Source organism: Zonotrichia leucophrys, chromosome 1A (assembly GCF_028769735.1).
Source record: "Zonotrichia leucophrys gambelii isolate GWCS_2022_RI chromosome 1A, RI_Zleu_2.0, whole genome shotgun sequence".
In the NCBI taxonomy this organism is placed as follows: domain Eukaryota; kingdom Metazoa; phylum Chordata; class Aves; order Passeriformes; family Passerellidae; genus Zonotrichia; species Zonotrichia leucophrys.
Window position 1 is genome coordinate 58,572,808 of NC_088170.1, and position 23,463 is coordinate 58,596,270.

The 23,463-nt window shown below is 40.8% G+C and overlaps 1 protein-coding gene across 1 annotated transcript in view; it reads right to left on the bottom strand.

Annotated features, from left to right (window-relative positions):
* CDHR3 (cadherin related family member 3) overlaps positions 1–19,665 on the bottom strand; it is a 34,312-nt gene extending 14,647 nt beyond the window's left edge. Inside the window, 11 exon segments of the mRNA XM_064732931.1 lie at positions 440–538; positions 697–796; positions 2,244–2,406; positions 2,707–2,896; positions 4,208–4,356; positions 8,337–8,441; positions 8,546–8,640; positions 9,627–9,712; positions 11,992–12,160; positions 16,527–16,729; positions 19,530–19,665. Coding sequence (XP_064589001.1) covers positions 440–538; positions 697–796; positions 2,244–2,406; positions 2,707–2,896; positions 4,208–4,356; positions 8,337–8,441; positions 8,546–8,640; positions 9,627–9,712; positions 11,992–12,160; positions 16,527–16,729; positions 19,530–19,599 — 1,429 coding nt within the window. The 5' untranslated portion in view covers positions 19,600–19,665.
* Between the last annotated feature and the right edge of the window lie 3,798 nt (positions 19,666–23,463).

Here is a 23,463-nt window from a genome sequence, read left to right on the forward strand (position 1 = left end):
CTGCTAACAACAAATGCCAAAACACAGGAATGTATAGGGCCTCAGCAGAAGTGCTCCATGGCTGGGCCAAGGGAGTCCTCACTCATCTGTGTCAGTCTGTAAAGGTTTCTGTGCACCACCACAGTCCCTCCAAAAGGCTAATTTAGCACGAGCAGAAAGACAGTCTAAAACAAGACATCCGAGTTCAGTTCCTGGCACTGCCACAGATTTCTTGTGAAATTGCTGAATTTGTCTCTGTCTCAGCTCCCATCTGTACAATTGGAGTTTTTGCCAGTTTAGTCTATTTAAGGGTAGTAGGTGGTTGCATGGTGGAGACCCTATTTGAACTGGAACTTTGAGCCATTTGCCTCATCTACATATATGAAAATTCATTTGGAGCAAAAAAGCATTTAACAACATGGAAACATTGTTTCTATCATTTAGGTGCTACTTACTGTACCTTTAGTAATTTCTGAAACACTAAATACATAAGATAGATTACGGAACTCTGGAAAAAATTCATTCACTGGCTTTATCCTGATGTAAATGTAGATGATATCTGGAAATATAAGAGAAGATTAAATCATAAGATTAAATCATATTTAAGTATGGCTGTGAAATTTTCTCATGCATATATTCAAAATACATATGGTATTCCTCTCTCCATGATGTTACAGCATAGAAAACTATCAAAAGAAATGTAAAAGGGATACTTGCTTGAGTAGTTAGGGTGGGCAATATCTTGCACCCTGACAGTCAAAGTATAAACTTCAACTCCTGGATTAGCTGGGTTGTCTAGATCAATAGTTCCAGTCATCTAAATAGAAAGGAACATAATCATATTTGTACCTCCATACATTAAATCACAGTACACATGATGACAATTAATCTTTTCAACATTCTGTAAGTATGGTTTGCCCCTTAGGTATATAGAACTCTTCTATAGGAATAACAAAGACTAATAGTCAATTCCAGGATGGAATTCCAGGCTTTTTCTACATGCTTACACTTCTGCCCACAAATTTTCTTCCCCTTTAGAGCAGGAAGTTTAATCATTTGGATGATAAGGTCTTGGCCTTTTACCTAGTCAATGCAAAGCTTGTGTAATGAGCTGGCTGTTTGTGCTGCCCTTCCTTGGCTCAACAAGGATCTGCAACTGCTAACAGTGATAGCTTGAGCTATCACCTGAGCTCATGCCTGCAGACACTAAAAAAAGGTATCAGGTCCAGCCACGAGTGTTTTCTCAGGAACCAAGTTGTTATTAAATGGTGGCTCACAGAGATTTAAATCCTAATCTTCTGAGCTCTCTGTCTTGCTGTGGAAGAACTTTGGGGCAGTGGGTCTAGCACAGAGGCATCCCCTGCTGGCTGTCTCTTCAGGGAGGTTCCTGGAGGAACAGGTTGCTTGGTGTAGTCTGTTACATTGCACATACACAGGGATCAAAGGCTTGACAACAATCTTATCCTGTGCAGGAAGGAAAATGCTTTTTATGTTGGCAGATGAAGCAGCTAAGAGCGTTCTTATTGACAAGGAAACCTCAGTTCTAAAATTAAAGTAAACCATACAAAATCACTTTACTGCTCCTGTAGCACTCTTGACTTTTAGACAGAATGCCTATTTTCTGTTGTTTCCTTTATTCTGCATTGCCCGCGGGGGTTTTTTAAAGCAAAAAAACAACCACCATTGCACATGTCCAGGAACTGGTGGGGTTCTGGCCAATGCCAGTTTGCCAGCAGCTATCAGCATAAGGAATCCATATTTTGACATGCAAAATCATAGAAGTGCAAATCCCACCACACTTTTGTGAAAATTTGCCACTCAAAGTGATTTTACAATTCTGACCAGTTACTGAGTGTGAGATTTCTCAAGTATTTAAATTCTTCATGCTGAATAGCAAGGATCTTCCACAGTCTGTCATGAGTTAATGGGTATGAAATGGCATCAAATTTCTCTGTTTATCCATATCAAAGTTGGTGCTTCACACTCCTTAAAAAAGAATTTTTTTTAATCATATCTAGCACATTTATTTAAAACTGAAGAAAACACTCTGTTCACTAAATTCTGTAGAATCCTTAGAAAGCATCCTATCTATGGGTATATAGTTCACAACCAGTCAAAACAGTCATTCTCCACATCACACCTACTGTGAAATGGATTACAGTAATTTTTTTTTCTTGTACAATAAATTTAAAAAGTCCCTTTTAATATTTCATAAGTTGACTTCTCTAATGGGGTAATCTAACATAAAGACACAAATGACTGACCACAAGTCTTCCAGTGGAATCCAGAGTAAAGTTATTGCTTCCAAAACCAGATAATCCAGTGAAAATAAATTGGTTGTTTGATGGATCAGCATCAATATCTTTACAGTAATTTCTAAGATCAACATGAAATGTCCCAGGAGCGGTATTTTCATTTACTTCTTTCCTGTTTAAAACAAACACATTTCCCGTCAAAGCAACTCATGTTTCTGCTTTTGAACTCTTCATATATCACAGGCCAAAACATTGATTTACTTTTTAAATTGAATCCTAGATCTAAATATGCAACCATGGAGGAAGCAGCCCAGACAGTGACCCATACATTGTGACGGACAGCAGCCCTGTAGGATGGGCAGGCTGGTGACAAATGTCCACTGGAGCCTCCAGTAGGTCTGGGGCTGTGCCCTCGTCTGCACACAGGCCTGGGGCAGCAAGGCAGCACCAAGGCAAGGAACAGACTCCATACCTGAAGGCAGAAGGATTGCATTCTGGGGGGTTGTCATTGACATCCTCAATAACAATGGTGATCTCCGTCTCTCTGGCATGGCCGCTGCTGGGGCTGTCCTCCGCCCGCACCACCAGCGAGATGTTGGGATGGAGCCGCAGCGGAAGCGCATCCCGGTCGATCCTCCCGGCCACCTGCAGCTCTCCAGTCACTGCCAGAGCAGCCAGGAGTCAGACATTCACCATGGGGGGAAGCAACAAACAGTCATGGTGTATGTGCAGGAGAGCAGGACAGATCAACAGAAAGGTAGCAGAATGAAAACAAGCCTTCTGTTCTGTGCAAATCCTGGCGGGTTTAGTTACTTTTTTAAGTGATGCAAAATGGTTCTGAACATTCTGGGTAAGATTAATGGCTAGATACCATTGCTGAAAAATACACCTAGGGGGCCTCAACAGAGGGTTTGTAAAGCATTTAGGTCTCCCTTGCTCTCAAGCTTCTAGTGCAAGCCAGAGTGGGGTGCATTCACAGAGTATCAAGGACAACAAGCTGCTGATGCCTGTGCTGTCCTGGCTCCCTAGCTAGTGAAACAGCTTCTCTTTCCACTGGTATCATTCAAGCATCTGTCAGCACGTCCAAATCTACTCACAGACCAACAGAGCTGTGACAGACTGTGCAAGTGCCCTGGTCAGCCACTCACTTAATACTTTTTTTCACTTCTGTTAGCCTCTGTCAGAAATAGGAGATTTTTATGGTACAGTACTATTCCCAGAGTACAAAGGAGTTAAAAAACAGTGCACACATCCTCTGCATTTTGGAGTGTAATGAGGAGGAAGGTGGCAACACAAGGCCAAAGGGCATAGGGAATCCAAAGCATTTATGGATCATCCTGATCCCCCACAGCACTGTGTTGTGTGGCACTTCTTACAACTGTGATAAACAGATCCAAAGCAATAGCAGACAAGGAGCAAAGCTGTCACTGAATGCCAGCCCTGGAGGAAAAACCCCTGGGGAATGGATGTACAGACCCCAGAGAGCATGAAGAAGATGGAATCACCATGAGAAAGAGACTCCTTTGAGGAGGCTCATGAATGGAACAATGAACTTGAGGTGTAGATTTGCTGTGCGCCTCAGTGCTAGAGAGGATTTCAGACAGGAGGGAGGGCATCACCGTCTAACTACCTGCAGACATTTCAGGAGCCCCAGAAGGGTCACTGCAGCCCTCAGATTAAAAATAAGTCAGCAATCTTACTTCCGCTCAAGGAACCATCATCCTCCAGCCACAAGTCAGTATTTGTCAAGAAGTCACCTTTGGTCTACTTTCTTCAAGATAGATTATCAAGTCTTGGCCAGCTGACCAAAGAATTGCACTTTCTTATAAGGGACTGAGCATTCCTTATTGCTATAGGGAGCCACTAAATAAAATAAGTCTATTTAAAACTAAGGTAAAGATAATTTCTCTGATAGACAGTCTTTTTTTATTTTATTTTTCAGATGTCAGAAGTCACATTTTTGTTTGTCTGACCTGGATTTATGGAAAAACGTCTGTCAGATGACTGGATGCTGTAGAAAAGTCTGCTGGGAGAATCTCCATCATCAGGATCTCTAGCTGTTATATTGGCAACACTGGTGCCTGGGCTTTGCTCCTCTGGAATCCAGTATATTCTTTGTTTTCTACAAGATAAAATTCAGCAAAGAATGCATCTTGTTTGTAAGGGCAGCTGATTACAGACTTAGCTGAGAAGCCAACTGCAGCAGCAGAGCCATGGCTGGGCTGCTGGGCTCAGAGATGGCTATTTGCATGTCTGGATAAATATCCCATCCATGGGTTCTGCCAGATGGACATGCAGCAGTAGCTGAATTGGCATGTGGTCATAGCACAGCCACACAAGTAATTATTCTTCCTCTGCAACTTTTCCACAGTAAAAGCAATTTGACTTTCACAGGATGATGGAAGCTGCACAGGTAGGAGGCCATTAAGTCATGTCATCCATCTCCCTAAAGAGCCACCAGCTCATAGAGCCATTTCCTTTAATTCCCTCATTTTGCAAGAGAAAAGCAAAAATTACAATAAGTTGTGTAGTTAATCATCTTTTGGAATGAGTGCTGGAGCCTTCTGGAGGGCAACAGTATTACAGAAAAACTGAATTGTTGCTGCAGTAGGCCAAGGCAGGAAGGAGCACTCTTCTGGGTGCCTAACAGATGAACATGCCTCACACATGCCCAGCAGCATCTGTCCATTTGATGCATGTTGCATTGGGAAAATGGTTCTCTACTGGTGCTGGTTGGTATGCCAGTGCTCCTAAATTTCCCATGAATTGAGTTTTATTGGTCAAATATGGCCTGGCAGGCAATTGTGCAGGATTGCTTACAGTGGTTGCAGTTTGATGTTCACACAGGTACTCAGGTGGACAATTTCAGTACTTGTACCACATGTGAAAATAGGCATGGGCCAGGACAAAAATGGTGCAAGGAATTTCAGAAGACTGATTGATATTACTGAAACACACACGAACTCACACGCATCTCCTAATTCTAGAACTCAAAGGGAGCTGAAGGTCCTCAAGAGTTCAAAAAAAAACATTAGAAGTGTGTTTCAAGACTAAATACTTTTTTCACTTTTAAAACATGCTATGCTACCACTTAGGTAATTGCCTGCTCTGTAGTTCCCAGAAAAGGAAGACACGAGTCCTTTGCTGTTCTCTGAAGACACACATCATGGAGCACGCAGCAATTGGAGCAGAGAATTGCAGAGACAGAACAGAAGATCCCCTGTCTCAAGATCTCCACTTGCAATTTTAAAAATGGTTATGGAGACACACTGTCTTCAACTGTTCTGTCAGTTCATATGAAAAGAGACAAGCATACAGGAGAGAAATCACAGAGGATTTTCCCAGTAAAAACACCTAACTTACCAGAAGCCAGAAGAAAACAAGGAGGTTATGAAGCCTGCTGTGTCAGTTATTCATGAAGTTTCTAGTCTTGGCATTGAGTCCCTTCCTTCCTTATTGTCCTGCTGCTTCCAGAGTCACGCAGAAGGAAACAGATCCCACTCACTCCCACAGCTCTAAGTGGTTTTGGCCCAAGGTAGGAAACTCCCCAGGCCCCCTGGGATCCCAACTCCAACCTCTCTGTGAACAGCAAACTCACCCCAGCTCCACCCTCGCAGCCCTACCAACCCTTCTGCACCCTGGTTGTTATCCCATCCCCACTAGATATTTTGGGAAGAAATGGGGCATTATTGGGCACACCCCCATAGCACAAAGCACCAGTACAGCTGGGGAGGAGCTGGGGCCACTTCCTACACAGCTGTGTCTGGGATGTGTCCTGCTGTCCATCTGTCTGCCACCTGCCAGTGACTTTGTACAGGATGGCTCTAGCAGACCTTTTAGTCACTGCCATGTAATTGCAAAGGAAGCATATGCTTGTTTTCTTGTCTTCTCCTTTGTTTTCCTGACTCCACAAGTTTTCCACTGATTTTAACAGCAACAATTTCAAAAGGATGAATGCCAATGTAGTCTTGTGAACACCAAAACCAGATGTGCGTGCAAATACTATGGGAACAATTAAAAAGACTCTTTGAAACTCTGTTATTGACAGCTACAATTGGGGTAAAATAAAGAAGGTTTGCTAACTCCTCGAGTTTCCCCAGCTCTTACCCAGCACTGATTATTACAATGTCAGGCAGTACTCAGCCCCAGCATGCAGCTCTCATTGTAGCAGGGGACAGGCCATACATGTGCATAATAAGGACAGATCATCAAGTGCAATTTAATCTAAAGTTCTTTACAAACTGAGCTGCTCTTTTTGATCTGTAGTGCCAATATAGAAGGGAGAAGATTTAAACCAATACCAGACTCTTTTTGTGCTACATGAGTCTTAGGTGTTACAGATTCTCAAGTCACTGCAGTTTTCGCTAATTCAAGCAAGTAGAAAAATATTTAAAAGAGCTCTTTTAGCATTCCAGACACAAGGATAAATACACAAAAATGGCAACATTAGGAGGGAATAATCAGTCTAGAACACAATGTGCAGACATGGGCACTGGGAAGAAGATTCTTTATGATGCCTTAAGTTTCAGCTTTCATATTTTCCAGATACTGCATTAGTATATAACTCTGAACTTCATATAAAGTGTTAGCAAGTTCTCTTTACAGTTCAATTAGACAAAACAATCCTTCTTCAGCTTGAGAACTAAGGACACCATTGCAGCTTCATGCCCCAAAAGGATAAAAAACAGGGAACTGGGGAAAGCAATCTGGGAGGATGGGACTTCATAACCTGAAGGTGTAATTGGACAATGAACCCCAATATGTAAATGGAATGAAACCTCTAAAAGTGTGAAAAGTCATGACTGGTTGTCCATCTTGGGTGTAGCCTTGGCTGAGCTCTTGTACTGCCCAAGGTGTATCCTCTGAAGGCTTTTTAATGAATACCCACTTTATTCCTTTAACTTGGCCTAGTCTCTGTTCTAGGCAGCCTCCCAAGGCATCACTCCTGCTTGCAGAAGTACAGTAACATGGAATGAGTTATTCATGTTCTTGTTTATTGCAGACATGAGATTCAAGTATTAAGTAGGTAGCAAAAAAAAAAATCTACATCAACAGCAACAACACTTCATGCCTATTTCTAACATTTAATTCTTTTGTTTCTTCAGATTCTTCACCCCTTTATCCACCAAGGTCCAGATCATTGGTCTCAGCCCAGGAACCATGCATTGCTCTGAGTCGAGACAACACCCAGAAGATTGTTCCAAACAAGTGGTGGAACCTCCTGGCATGATGGCCCCAGGTGCTATCCTGTCTCCACTTTTGCAGAGATGGCAGGAGAAGAGCCATCATAAATATTCTCACCAGGGACTTTGTGGAATCTCACAATCAGGAGACACAACGACAGTGCCTTAAATCCCATCAGTGTCTCATCAGTGACATAGATAAATCAACAACTGTTAGTCAGATCAACTGTAGTAATTGTCAAGCTCCTGCTTCAGGAACAACCATCCATTGTGCTTTCCAGAGCAAAACAGCCTGCTTGTAGCACATGCATATTTGTTCCCATTTTTCTAAATTCTTAATTTATCCTGACTCCATTAGCCTTCAAAAGCTATTTCTGACTTGTGTGTTATGACACAATTTCCTGCTTATGACACAGTAAGAGACAACAACGTTTCAAAGATCACCAGGATTGTTTACAAGTGTGTCTGGGAAGAGAAGACTGATCAAAAGGGAGACCTTTTTATGTCTAGACATTTCTGCATGAATAACACAATTATGGTGAAATGCACACCTGCATAAGGAGAGAACCCTATATGATTGTATTCACACCGGGTGAAATCAACCTCCTCGTCTGAACTTGTCCATGAATCTTTGTATAGCTTTAACCTCTGTAAATGCTAACAAGTAAAACAAGCTTGTTTGGCTGTTCTTAGTGTAAAGACAGAGCCTGGAAAACTTTCAACTATTAAGAATACAAATAAGAATAAATGAGTGACATCAGGACAAAGCTTTCCAGTATAAGAATAGGAATTATAGCAAAACTAAAATACTTTTTTCAGTCATATTTTGTTGTCATATGTTAAACCCTCCCACTGGTGCCAAAGCAGTAAACCTGAGAAAACCCCTACATTTTGAGAGCAAGGGAAAATTTTTACTCACGTGGTAAAGTAAGGCCTTTCATCATTGATGTTAATTATATTTATATTCACTGTTCTAGTTGAGTTGAGTCCATCTGGATCTGTCACTGTTATATTTAAGAAGTAACTGTTAAACAAGAAAAACAGAACAAGAATCATTCTGTGTATGTCAGAAAACATTTCTCTGGATACTATAAGTTAATAGGCAGTGGGAATAAAATACATTCTCACCTATGTGGATCTTTCTCATAATCAAATTCTTTTGTGGAAAAAATGGCTCCACTTTCACTGATTGAGAATGGTGCTGTTGCAGGGAGCAGTGAATACTGAAATGGAGAGAACAAGAAATTAGTCTTTTTACCTTTAAACATCTCTCCATTCATTCCTTGCATTGTAGAACAGGGAAAGTTATGGAGGGTCGCACACCAGAAAAATAACCTGCAAAAGCCTCTGAGCAGATCTGCCCAAGGGTGTAACAACATTTGTTTATTTGCAGCTTCCTATGCCTCAGATGTGTCAGGGGTTAGAGGGCACATGGAACTCACTGCCATTGCTTTCACACACAAAGCAGAGCTAAACCCCCACAGCTCTGCCTCCCTCCTCACCAGCTCAGCTTCCCTGGGCAAAAGCTGAGCACAGGCTTCAAGCTAATTGCTTTAATGAATAGCACTAAACATTGAAGCAGCATCTTCAGGTTCAGTTCTTGAATGTACTGTATTTTATAAAGCCTAAATAAATAAAGCAAAGATGCAACATAATTCTTAGCTAAATGCAGTTACTTTCCCCAGCTACCAATGTATCTTTCCCCACAAGTTTTTCTGAATACCAAGAGTATTTTCAGATCAGCCAACATATATTCATAAGGTAGGTGACAGTTTGTCCTGGGATTGTCTAAAAGCTGATATTCATTTGCCTTGTGATTTCCCTACTGTCTCATTTAAGAGAATTTAAATTGTGATACAGAAGGTTAAAATTTTTACTTACTTTTAGTCACTCTTATCTACAAGAAACATTTTGTAAGCCTTTTGTAAATTTTAAATTCACAGTTTTTACTGTGTCTCTGATTAACTATATCAAATTCTGCCTTCAATATCCCTTAATTTTGGAAGGCTGAGAATTTAAAACACAGTTTATGTCCAAGCATTAAGGCTACTTTTTCTTAGTTTAGTACTGAGAATGCTTCTTTTTTTCCAGATTAAAACTTTTTCTGTGTTTCTGATAAGGAAGGAAGTTGTTGAAAGATGATGGTAATTCACATTTCAGACGCAGCAGATTATACAGTCTCTGGAGTTTTTTGTTTAATACAACTTACTTGGAGTTTTGCATTTTCAGGATCAGCTGCATCAACTCGGTAAATGCGTTCTGGAGGTGTCCCTTCCAGCACATAGATCATCACAGCTGCACGGATGTAAGACAAAGTGTTATCTGAATAAAGCAAAGGGCACAGCAGCAAAGACACTGATGCACTGTCAGGATGTATTACTGCCTGCTGCATCTTCTCTCTTCACAAGTGTAATTCCAAAATCATCACAAAGATCACAGATACTCAAAGGATAAAAAGAAACCAATTACATATCTGCAAACAGGCAACCACCACTGCAATATGAATCGTCCCTCCAAGGCAAAAACTGATCTTCCCTGATGGCCTATCTTGAGTTGTTCACAGGTCATGGAGTAAATTGTGCATTTGGGCTACATCTGTGGGGGTTTTTACCATGCAGATGGGAAGAATACAGCTCTGTGCTAGGTCCTCACCATCATCCCCTTCCTGTCCACACCCAGTGCCCTGCCAGGAGAGCTCAGAGCCTTTCCTCTTCATTTCTGCTTTTCCCTTACACCTGTGAGGCAGATAATTAGCAAATGGTCTGCACTGACTTAAATGCTTGCTTTGCTAAGGCTGATAATTCAGTGCAAGGTACATTCCTTTCCATGCCAGGGATTCTCACAGCTGGGCTATCCCACACTGGACCACTGGCAACAGGCTCATCTCTCCTTGGGCAGAGCAATTAACAGGACAACAGATCTTCAGATCACATAATTTGCTTTATGCCCTTTTGTGTCTGCTGGATCTGCTCTTTCTGGACTATTAATTTCCACTGTGACCCCTACTGACTGCTGCTCCTCATCAGAGCAGTGGGAATCCCAGAGCAGCGTAATGAGCTGTTCCCAGAGGACAACAACATGAATACAAAGTTTAATGAGAGGGAGATGCTTTTTCATAAACAGCAAATGTGCAATTAGTGTCTAATTGTGGCTGGTACTGTTAACTAAAGCCACACAGTCAGACAGATCAGACATCTGTGCTCACCAATTTATGGCAGCTCTAGCTGAGAGTTAAGCTGATGCCTTTATTTGTAACAAGCTCCCACGTAGTGTGTTTCATGCTGTGTCGATCCCTCCAAGTGTCAGATTTAATTATTATTAGATTCCAGTGGCACCCATGATATGCAAGACATCAGCTATACCGAGAAGATGACACAGCCTCTTCCCTGGGGGAAGCTAATTTGCTTTACAAACTAAGTATTGTATGGAATCAGGGATGTCACTGTGCTCAGGAGGCACCAGTGAGGAGAGCTGAAAGTGAGCAGGCTGCTCTGAACACATCCCTGAGCAACAGGCAAAAGTGCAACCAGCTTGGACAGTGCAGACCTGAGGGGTCAGCAGCCAACTCTGAGTACCTGCCACAAAGGGATCATAGTTTAGCATTTTCAGATTTTTTTTAAACTGAATATATGAAGTATGCTTGGCCATACAGTGCTGTTAGAACAGCAAAAGTGTTCAAACAGGCTCTCAGTATTTTATGTAGTGAACTGAACTTTTCTGTCTGCACATGAACACATAATAAATTATTGTATTCTGATGCATCTGGTACAATTTTTGCAGGTCTTCTGCATTAGTAAATAAGCAAGGTAAGATCTCAGAGAGTAAGAGAGTTATTCCCCGCCCTTTCTATCAATGGCAGTGTCACTCACACCAGGTCCAGCACGACTTGCAAAGCCTGCCCTGGCCACAGCTGCAGCCCAGGCTCTCCAGCCCCATTCCCAAGGCTGCTGCACATTCCTCCTCTGGCATCTTTGCCCCTGGTCTAAAAGTAAACTTGGTTAACATCAACTGCCCCATGTAGGAGACAGAACTCTCTGCCTCACTCCATTTGTGCCACCATAGATCACAGGCTCTGAGGTCTCACTCTTAAGACTGATTTCCAGCTTAATTTCTCATGTGAAGGTGTAAATGCAATATGCTGATATAAAAAATCTGCAAAGGAAGGTTTTTATGTTTTCTCACAGAAATTCTTGCACATCCAATATGCACTTGTTAAAAATATCTTGCTTGTCCAGTTTCCAACAAACTACATACTCAATGGTCATAATCCCAGAAAACTCCACATTTCTAATTTAAAAAAATATGCATTTATTGGTATAATTTTTTCTTTTAATTCTTCAGCTGCCTCAAAATGGTTAAATTTTTTTTTTTTAAACTTCAAGAAAAAATAAAAGGGCATTTCCAAAGATAAAGCATACCAACACTTTGTGTAAAACAAGGCTCTGTTCCTCCCTTGTTTTCCTAAAGGAAAATGCCTAGACTACCATACCTACAGGCACTGTATGAGATCAATTTTTTTAAGCTTATGTCATCTTTTCAAGTATTGTTCTTTTCAAATTCTATCATCATCTTACTTTGAATTGCCATATTTCCTCGAAATACAGGATGTTCATTTTTATCTGTTACATGAATAGTCAATATGTTAAGGTCAGTTCTTCCAGTTGTATCATCCACAAAAATCTGCAAATCAAAGCTCTTTGGCATAGTTTCATAATCTAGGATGGGCTTTCCAGAGGTAATAACCTGAAAATAAGAGATTATTATTAGCATATGATGTAAGAGATGAAACTTTTAGTCCAAATGAGAGAATACAAATAAAGGAACATTTTAATCAGTAAAGAGTGAGTGTTTAAGATAATCTTGTACTTGTTGGCACATTTCTCAACAGTGGCAAAAATGAGACAGAAACAGAATAAAGAGACCAAAATGTTGTGTGGCTTCATGGAGTAACTCAAAGGTTTTTTGTGTTAGGAGCAGTTTGAGGAGGAGGTAGTCCAGAAGAAGCTGCCCTGCCTCACAGCTTTGTCTTCAAGTTCAGGACTGTATCTTGCAGGTACGTGTCTGTTTCAAGTGTTTTCCTTTCCACATCAAGCTCCAGGAGTGTTCAATGTGTGATGAGACTGAGAATTCAGAGGAAGCCTTGCAAGACACAAGGTCAGCTTCACTGTTTCTATGTATTAGGAGCATAAGGAGGAAGAACTTTTACTTGAAATAATGAGTGTGGAGGCAGGAGACCATGTAGTCTAAAAGCTACCAGAACCTTCCTTGTGTAACCTGTATCTGGGAGAAGACTTGCAGGAAAATCACAGAAGAAGGAAACTTCATGGGTACATAGTCGGAGAGAGGCACCAGAATTGTTTGGGGAAAATGATGAACTAATTGAAAAAATAACCTTGAGTTTTGCAAGATTGATAAGGCAAAATTATTTTGTTTTGGGGATTTTATTTCAAAGGCTTCCAGCTCTGCATATTGCCTTTTAACAAAGAATATGTACTAGCACAAGACTGACTCTATGAAAAGAAGTAAAGTGCAATCATTCTGGATTTAGGATGAGTCCAGAGGAACAGCAGGATGCTTAAAGTTGTATGCCTCAATCTTCACTGCTGAAACCAATAGATTTTCCCTTTCTTGGACAAGAAAGGAAAAGGTGACAGTTCAGTTTTTAGTGTGGCTAACAAACTGTGAAACTTGAACACAGTAGCAGGGTGCTGTGAAACTGGAGAAAGGAAAACTGATGGGGCTCATGAGTGTATGTGACAAGTAGCATGTCAGTGTATTTACAATACTGCAGAATAAAGGAGGCTGAAGAGCTTCCAGAAAGAAAGCAATGAAAGAAATCCTTGGGTTTAGATGAAATGCTGTGGGCCAGAGGACAAACACAAAAGTGATGCCAGCACAGTTAGAAGACAGAAGTCAAAATAGAGACAAATAACAAAGAATCTGAGGGGAGTGAAGAGAAGCACAAATGTTTTGTGCCTTCTGGTACATAAAACAGCTTCTGTCTGGAACCTCATGGATCTTTTTTGTTAAAATACTGCAGGAGAAAATAACTGTGTCCTGGATGGTCTCCTCTCCTCCTACTGTACAGATACAAGTTTCCCATAAAAGTGAGGCTAACACAGAAGAAACATTCTAAAAAGCTTGTCACAACAGTGGAAAGCTTGATGTTCAAAATGAATGTTTGATGGAGATCTAAATACCATAAACACATACAATGAATTCAACATTTTAAAGTGTCCGGTTCTAATCAGAAGTTATGTGTTCTGCAGATTATCCCTCCAATTCACAGCCAAATATTTTCATTGGTGATGTAACTACAGCCAGACTAAATGTGTCTAAATACACATCTTCCACCCTTCTTTATAAAGGCCTTGGAAATGAAGATGTGAATCTAAATTGCCTCTTTCTAGGTTGCTTTGAACCTTTTTGGGAACAGCATGCCACTGGTGTAGGCTGTGAGCCAGAATTCACCTTTCCTTCGGGTAGGAGCAAACCTTACCGATAAAGGCAGGACTGCACACACTTGTAGCAGCTGCAGGCTTCATGAAGGGGGATCTAGAGTCACCCCTAAACTATCTAATGTCTGTCACTCATTCCACATGAGAATTTCACTGCTCACTGCTCCACCACTGATATATTCGATATAGTCAGAGAGCACCACTAAGAGCACCCAGGCGGTTTTTATGCATTCCACACATCTTCTGCTCCTGAGAACCTTCAAACAGGAGTAAGGTGAGGAGTAAGGGACAGAACTGAGATCTCAGAAATTGTTACTTGTTCAGAAGTCTCAAAATGTATCAAGAAACTTGATATTGCTTTCTGCTGCTGCAACAGGACTAAATGTGTTTCATAAATACTGAAGAGCCTATTCTAGCAGGTACTTAGTAATCTCATAATTCATTCATGAAATACTGCCTTCTTCTATATCTTAACAAAGATTTCATGGCAACAGGTAGAGCTGAGGTATCTGGTTTTGGAACACATCACTTTTTGTGAAATATTGTTCAGATCTGCTACAACATGGCATAAGTAATTAAAAGTAGCAACCCTCATCAAATAAATTAACTAAAACCACCCATGTATTTATCCTTGCTTTATAAGTTGTAATTAGCACTCCTCTGCTAATTTGCAGAATTTGGATGTAGATTGCTTTATGATTTTTTCATGGCTGGTATTCACTGGCTCAAACTCTTTGTTCTAGTCCTCCAAGTGACTTAGGGAATGTTTAAAAAAGCAACAGCTCAAGCAGAACACAAACAGGCTCACAGGCCATTCTGTTAATGTGGCTGTGATATGAAATGGATACAAACTGGCACTTTGGAAGAAGCTGTCTCCAGTTTCCAGCTTTTTTGGCCTTCATTTTCATCCTTGTGTCACCCTCCGCTGTTCTAGAACAATAATTTCTCCATCATCCTTGCCATGAAAAAATCCAAGAGGGACTTTTTTTCTGTTATTTTTCCTCCATATTAACTTCTCAGTCCCACTCAACATGCAGCAATATAAATTCTTGTGTGTCACAACATAAAGATGATGTGGGATGGGACCAAGCAGGTATATAAAAGGACTAAGGTTTTTTTTTGCAGCAGAAGGGATCACTTTAATTCAAAGTGCCAAAATAAAGCTTAGGAAGGGAGTCCTACATTATGGAATATCTGTCAGCACAGCCAGTTTAAGGGAGGTATCCTTTTCCTTCTGATTGTTACACAAGAGTTGAGGGAAGAGCATGAAGCAGAGCTCGGGGAGGTTTAGGTTACACATCAGGCAAAGGTTTTCCACCCAGAAAGTGGCTGGACACTGGAACAGCTCCCCAGGGCAGTGGTCCCAGCACCAAGCCTGGCAGAGTTAAAGAAGCAATTGGACAATGCTCTCAGGCACATGGAGTGATTCTTGGGGTGATCCAGGAGCTGGATTTCATAATCCTGAAGGAACCCTCCCAACATTATATTCTATAATGCTATGATTATATGGTCCCTTCAGCTGACCCAGTCCAGGTTTTTGTACAGTCCCACCCTGTGCTTCACAGGTAAAGATGGCTTTTGTGAGAGGTTTTTTAACCGGTTCACTGACCTGGCTGGGGAGCAGTAAAGAGCCATCAGAGCCGGCACAGGTGATCTTTGTGCTCTGCTGGGAGGCTGGAGCATGGGAGACACAGCAGCTCCCTGCAGGCTCATCAAATCCATGAGCCAATATCATAGCCTTACTTTTTCCAAATTTTCTCCCAGAAACACCAGCAAAGAGAACTAGAAAAAAAGCTGTTGTATCAGTTCTGTGAAAACCTGAATTTCCTTGGAAACACCCAGAAAAGGATATTCAAACCACCTTTTTAAGACTCTGCACCATTTCCATCTGTATCTATTAAAGCCACCCTTCAGTGTCACTGTTCAGGCTCAGACACACAAGCAAGTTGCAGTGGGATGACAAGTTATCATGCATCTGAACACTCATTGCCTGTGACAAATGTGAGCTAATATTTGCTGATTTATTCAACAATGAAAATCAGCCTGAAGTAATGGAGATTACTCTGCATTTGCCACAGGACAAGAGCATGGAATGGATAGAGACAGGTCACAGATGTGTGGAAGGGTGATAGCTCCTACGTCAAGATAACTTCCTCATATGTCACAGCCTTTGTTCAGAATTAAAAATTACTTTGATCTAATTCAGTTTCATTTATTTTGGGAGTAAAACAAATTAATTTTCATTCTTGGTGAGAGTGGCCAAACAGAAGCTGAATGTGGTTTAACTAAGGCGCTTTCATTTCACAGTGACTTCATACATATTAAGCTGAAAAACTTTGGATAAAATCTCAAAACAGAAGCAGATCCTCCTCATTCTTCTTCACCTCTTATTTTCTAAAAATCATATTTTTTCTGTCACAGAACTAATGGAATTATTGTGATGAGTGATTTTTCCTAGATGCAATTAAAAATCATAATTACTATTGCTATTCATCTGTCATATCTATTGCAGCATTTTTGAATACCACCACAGTCTGCATTTAAAATTCTTTTCTGATTAAAGGATGAGACATTGTGCACTGTCAGTGCTCAGTAATCCAGGAAACATCAGCCTACAACTGAAAATTACTCAAGTTAAACTGAAAACTCACCCTGAATTCAAGACCTCCTTTTGGTACAATGTCAAAAGCTTCTGTGAGTGGATTTGAATTTACTATGGTAGGACGAATTGCAACACCTTCAGAAGCCAATGGAGAAAGAGTCACATTAAAGTCATAGACTGCAATACCAGCTGCAGAGTTTTCTTCAACAGTGCTTGTTGCAGGTAAGCCCTGAAGCAACTGGGATCTTCTTCCTGCAGAGGAAAATGAATGCAAAATTACATGAGCTAACAAATACACAGCTTTTGTCAAGAGCTGCCATTAAGGAACACAAAAAGCCTTGACTCTCTTTTTACCTATGAATGGGCACATGTGGTAGTAAATCCAGAATTAATGGCAAAAGAATCCATCTTTTCTGTAATTCAGTCCTATAGTATTGTCATCTAGAGTGGTCATTGTCAAAGTATTATTTTGCTGCATCATTTGCCTTCATATATGTCTTTGTACAGAAGCAAAGAAGCCCAAAACGCTTCAATTTTTCATTTTGCTCCTTGTACTAATTCTTGCCTCTGCTCACTGTTACATGAAGTACCTTGGATCACACAGACCCAGACACTAAAGAAGCAATGTTTTTTTGTGGACTATGCTATCTGCAGCACCTATTTCCTCCATTTTCCCTCTTCTAATTCTTTCTACAGCAGCTGTGTGCAAGCCTGGCTCTTGAGTAGTGTGATTTCATAACAATTTCAGGGGTGTACTGTCATGTCTCCTGCTTTGAGTGAGGAAGAGCAACCTGGAGTGTTTGGAGAAGATGCAGGCCCACAAAAGCACCCTATGGTTCAAAACTGCACGGGAGCTGCACATGCTGGTGAGGCATCCACAGATTTGCACAAGCTCCTCATTCGTCCAGACCTCTGGATTCCCCAAACCAAACCTTTTGCTTTCTCTGTCATTTAGTTTCTAGTTTTTGGTATTTTTGACAAAGGCCTGTTGTGCTTCATCTTATGAAAGGTGTCTAGACAACTTAAATCAGGGCTGCTTTTGATGCCCTGAAACAACACTTCAGTAATTTCATATCCCTGAACCAGCAATGTACCTCAACACGAGACTATGGCAGGGGCGACTCTTGCTTGGGGATGGATGCTTCACTGGCTCATCCAAAACACTCTCCAAGAAAGCTGGCTGTGTTCAGCCAAATTTCTACACATTGTGCCAATAGGGAGACAGATACTGCCCACTGTGATCAGCCAAACTTCCTGCACACTCTGTGCCAAGAGGGAGACAGATAGTGCCCACTCAAGGGTCTGGACAGGCTCTTCATATACCAGCAATTACTGTGGCAAAAGCTTCATGAAGTCTTTTTTTTTTTGCTGCAGAGTTGCAAGGTGAAAAGCTGCTACAGAATCTGAGACCACTAGAGCTGCATGGAGATTCTCATGCTCCCACACCGCAGATACAGCAGGTTCCTGGGTCACTGATCCAGCTGGGATTACTTGGGCATTTATGGAAAAAATTACACTGGAGATACTCCACAGGTACAGGGTGGGATGTGGGACACTGTGAGGTGGGAACTGCCTGAAAGACTTAATCTCTGACCTGACTGAAACAGGTCAGTCTGACACCCTGGTAGGACTGAGTTCAGCTGAGCTGTTACTGATTTATGTCAGCAGGAGCATGATACAGTGAAGGACTAAGTTTTTATTACTGTTATTACAAATTCTGGAAAACATCATCAACAAAAATCACCCATGCAAATGAGGCTGGGCTGAGAGGGGCTTCTGGAGATACATTTCCATAAGTGGAGCTGAACTTCAAATGTAATCTCCTGTGGACAGTACTTGATGAATTCAGTTCACTTATCAAGCCACAGTTCATTAATGGAAACCATTTATACAAGCAATGAAATAATTTACAGTATTTAGAAATGTAGAAAGGAGTTGCTATTTTTGTGTTATGTCCAAAGATTGCATTGGCTGTTTATTCAGAATTTGTCTTTCTAAATCAAAAGTTCTAACTTCTTGCTCTTCATTTTAACTGAAATTTTAGGAGCTGCATCTGAATGGCTTCTTCCTTTTCCAACAAATTTTACAAAACTTCTCCTTCCATATTCACAAATCTTTGCTTACCTCTTTACTTTGCACACCAAAATATTTCTGTAGCAATTTAACACATTATTTATCAGAATTATCAATGACAATAATTGACAAATTATGAGTCCAAGACAAAGCAATAATGAGATTGTTTTGGAGAAGTTTATGTATATTTAAGACTTATTTATCTGTGATGTTCCAGTCTTTAGAGTGTGCTTGAGTAACACCCTCAAGATTTTCTCTATCCACAACCACGCAGGTTAGAAAAATGCTATTTTTCAAAGAAAGCTGAAAGTGGCAGGCAGGGTCCTAATCACAGTTTTGGGAACGTCAGGAAAACCACTGAATGCTGAGAGGCTCCTGAGGGATGGCAGAGCTTTTACAGCTCCTTGAGAGCAAAATGACCCTACCTGAGCAGGTGCCTACAGCAACACCAGTTCTTCATGTGCCATGCAGATTTCAGACAGTTTTAAGATCTACTAAGTTGCTAATGTGCAAATACTCGTATTGGCAAATCTCCCATGTATTTACACTGATCAAAGTTAGTCATGTTATACTATGAATATTGTCCACAACTTTCTCTCTGTTTGGCCCTGTTAGATTGCTTGTTTTACTTTATCAAAGAGAAATGCTATCAATATCTGAAAGGAGGATACTGGAGTGTAACTACTAGTTATTGTTTCTTGGAGAGCTGACCTCCTTTCCCACTCCAGTGCTGACCCACTGGGCAGTGGCTATTAGAAATGAAGTGCCTCATCCAAAAAAAAGTTTTAGCAAAGAGTCATATTCTCTTCATTATTCTGCTGTAACCACAGAGCCCAGTCTATTTCAGTCAGAAAATAATTGTTGCTTGATTTCTCCCATCTGTGTCTGATCCCTAAATATGTATTATAAAGTTCCCTAGAGAAAGTATAACAGCCAACAGTGTTCTAATTTTAGCAGCATAATGAAATCATGTTCTTACCAGATACTACTCCCAGCAAAATTAGGAAAAGGAGCATGCTCTTCATTGTCTTTATGACCCTGTCCTTCATGTTCCCAGCATGCAAACTGAAGGAAGATCACAGTATGTTTTCCCCAGTTTACATCAGCTCCATCTAAATTCTTCCTCTTTTTCATGTTGTGCAGTGAGAAATGAAACAAAGGACCTGTGTCTCCAAGGGAGTTTCCAAACACCATCAGCTTGTTTGCTCGTCAGGGAGCTGCTCCTTGCTGACACTTCATTCACAGCCCTGGTCTGCTCTTGGGAAAACAGTCATTAATTGTCCTTCCACTATAATCATCTTATTCAATGAAGCATTATGCAGAGACTCTAGTATGTTTTAAATCTGGAAATACCATGTTGCTTTCACCACTCCAGCAATGAGGTGCTCTCTTCATTCACCAGAATCAAATACACATGGTTTTTACCCAAACCAGGAACCTGAAGTTTTGAAGAGTACCAGAGAATTTCTCAGAACACACATACTACATTCTTGGAGGTGAGGCATGAGTACATGATGAAGTTTGTACATGATGCAGCTTTGCTGTAGCTGTCTCAGGAACACCGTGGATCCCCACAGAAGTGCACTGGTTCCCTTAGATTAGGCATTTAACTTGCTAGCTCACAATACAGCCAACTTTTTTTTTTTTTTTCTTTTTAACTAGGGACAGTCCCAGTGCTATTTCATGGAGCATAGGAGAGAAGTGACGCTAACACTGGAACTGAGTCCAGTGGAACTAGGTGCATTAGAATTCACTCATAGAATAATTTAGCCTGGAAGGCACCTCTGGACGTCACCTAGTCAAATATCCTGCTCAAAGCAGGCTTAATTGAATCAGGTTGCTCAGGGATTCATCAAGTTGATTCTCAACACCTCCACACAAACTTAGCAGCTCTGCTAAGAGGCAGAATTTTGAGATTCAGATTTAACACAGCTGTGGAGAAACCTGACTGAATTGTGATCTCAGCTGGCACCTCTGCATGTTTCTGCACGACCCTCTGTGGCTGTCCCACTGAAGGCTGACAGTAGCTCAGAAAGTTCTGTCCCTTGCTTCTGTGTCTTGTGTAGCATGAGCCTGTTAATTGAACATGCTGAGCATGAGCAGCCAGTTTAACACCAGGGCAGGCACTGCCAGTGCCTGTTGCACTCACACCTCAGGCTATGGTACCTGCGTATCCTGGAGAATTCTGCTGACACCATGACCTGGAAAAGCTGCATCAATAAAGCCTGCTGATTGGAACTGAACCATACCTACGTATCATATACTGATTTCTTAGTTTACAGATTCTCATGAGGAATCATGAGAAGTACCCATTTTATGGCTAATCTGCATCTATTTTAAAGTGCTTCTAGGACCTTGTAATGGTTTAAAGTGGATGTGGCCACACAATATCATTTTGGAGCACAGCCTGTAGTACCAAGGAAGCTGATCTTCCTTCGTCCCAGGAAATGTGTGTCTAGACTTCACATTAGTAAAGAAAGCGTATGGAAAATCTCACTCTCAAATGACCGAGTTATGCTAATAAAATGTAAATATATTTATAGTGTCAAAAAATTCTAACATGTCCCTTTACCTACCAGGTCTTTGCCCATCCCTTCAAATGCATTTCCTGAGTTCACAATGAAGCTTTTGATGTGACAGGATGCCTCACAAAGATGAGGTCTGTGTGCACAGGCATGAATCAGGCTTGTACAATGTAATGTCTTGTACAGTGATCTTCTACTAATTACCAGAACACTGTTAAACTGCTGCTAGCTTTATTTCCTCCTTTTAGTTGTAACGTGTAACCTATCCCATTATAAGCCTGTTTCTGTAGTTTTTTCTGGTCTTGAAAAAACTACAGAAACATCTGGGATAAGTTTCAAAGTATTTCAGGATTTCTAAATTTGTTTAGGATCTGCTTTGAGGGATAGGACTGATTCCATCCTATGCTCTGGATAGACAAGACTTCTCCAGAACTCATAGGTCACAATTTCATCCTTTATTTTCTTTCTTTTCTTCTTAGGCTGGGTTTTGGTGGGGAGAAGGGGGAATTTGGTTTTGGTGTGGCTTTTTTTGTTCCTAAATAAATATAAATATATTTTAAATATATGTGTTATATATATATCTTTATGTATTTTTATTTATAAATATATTTCTCAGCTTCTTTGTTTTGATCCTCTTTCTGACAATGTACACAGATCTAATTTCAGCAAGGATTCAAAGTCCATAAACATAAACCAGACATTATTTATGATATAAACACTATAGAGAGCTACAGGAGACATGTATGGGAAAGGCATCAGGAATGCACATGTGCTTGCAATGCTATCCTGTCCCCAACTTCACCTGGAAATGCAATGGGTAATTGTTTCAGGTACCAAGTAAATACCCATAGAGCAGTTAATTTCTGCTTTCCCTCTAAATATGTCTCCAGGGCTTTCAGGTAGTTCCTGTTAAGCCTCCTGGTTCAAGCCTGTTGTGAGGAGACTAAAGGTGACCATGGAGATGAGGGGAGAGCCAAGCAAGCCTGCAGGAGGGGCAGTGTGGAGAGCAGCTCATGTGGGTGGAGTAAAGGAGAGCAGAAAGGGCTCTGGCTCCTTCTTCTTCCTTGAGTCACTTCCAGTGTGTCCCATTACTTCCCTCAGATCCCTCAGTTCTTATATTCCTCCAAGTGGATTTCTGTGGTTCTCAGATTCCACCAGCCAGGCTGTGAGACATGAAGTGAAAGGGCAGCCAGAATTAAAAGAGAGCCTAGAAGAGGTTGAAAATCAAGTAGAGAAAAGCATGTGAGCTGGTTAGGAACAGGTGAATTAGGAAAAGGTGAGCAAGGCAGAAATTCACTGGCAAGTCTAGAAACAGCAGCATTTACCCTCTAAGGAGATCAGGAATGAGCTTCCTGGGAATATAAAGCAACTAGATGAAGAGATGTCAAAGCAACACAAGGAAGAATACAACTAGGGAGTTTTCAGGCAAAATAGAGAGAAGATTAATTTTGGAGCAAATGAAGAGGACAAAAGAAAAAGGTTTTGTAATTCTCTGGTCTTCAAGATGATTTGCAACTTTATTTGGGTGCTTTGGAGTAAAATAAAATCACTTCTGAAAAAAAGTCTTCTGGACAATCAGGTAAAGTGGAGAATATGAGGAAGATGCAACATCTTTCAAGAGATTAAAGAATCCTGGTTCCAAGGAAAAGATCAACAGATGGGAGTATGATAGAATGCACTGGTCTGTGATGAAAACGAGTCCTCCCATTGCTCCACCAGTTATACACTCAAGAGATGAAAGCATTTGCCAGAGAAGAAGGAATCCTGAGAGTCTGCCTTTTGCAACCAAGAATTTGAGCACTTATTTTAGGACCACTGGGAACATGGAAGGCATTAAGGTAGCAGAGATTTTTCTGATCCTTCCCATTCCCTCTGCTTCATCTAGAAAGTGTGGTCTGAGGCAGACAGATGATTACCAGGACACGAATTAAAGAAAGCTCCAGAAGTACTTGAATGCTGCAATGTAAAGATCGAGTGACAACAGCAAAGCCACACAGAAACTCCAGAAAAGACAGAGGTCCTAGTCCAACTCCCAAGCTCAATCATGACAACTGTGAGACACCATGACTGCAAAAACCACATTGCTGCTAAATATTTTTCCCTTTAAGAAGTTCTTGTGCTGCTTAAAAATACTACATTTTCTTCTGCCTTAACAAAACATGGAAATCAGTGATAACAAGTTTTAATATTCATTCACCCAAGCAAAGGTAGAGGTTACCAGCAAGTATTCTGTGTTTTGTGATTTGAGATGAATAATGTGTAATAGAACATTTGGTGTCTACAAAAAATTGTGTCACTTGTCCATACCAAATACGTTTAACCCTTGAATTTTAATAATATCTTCCAAACTAAGTTCTAGTGCCATTAAAGATACAGTGAAAAATGTTG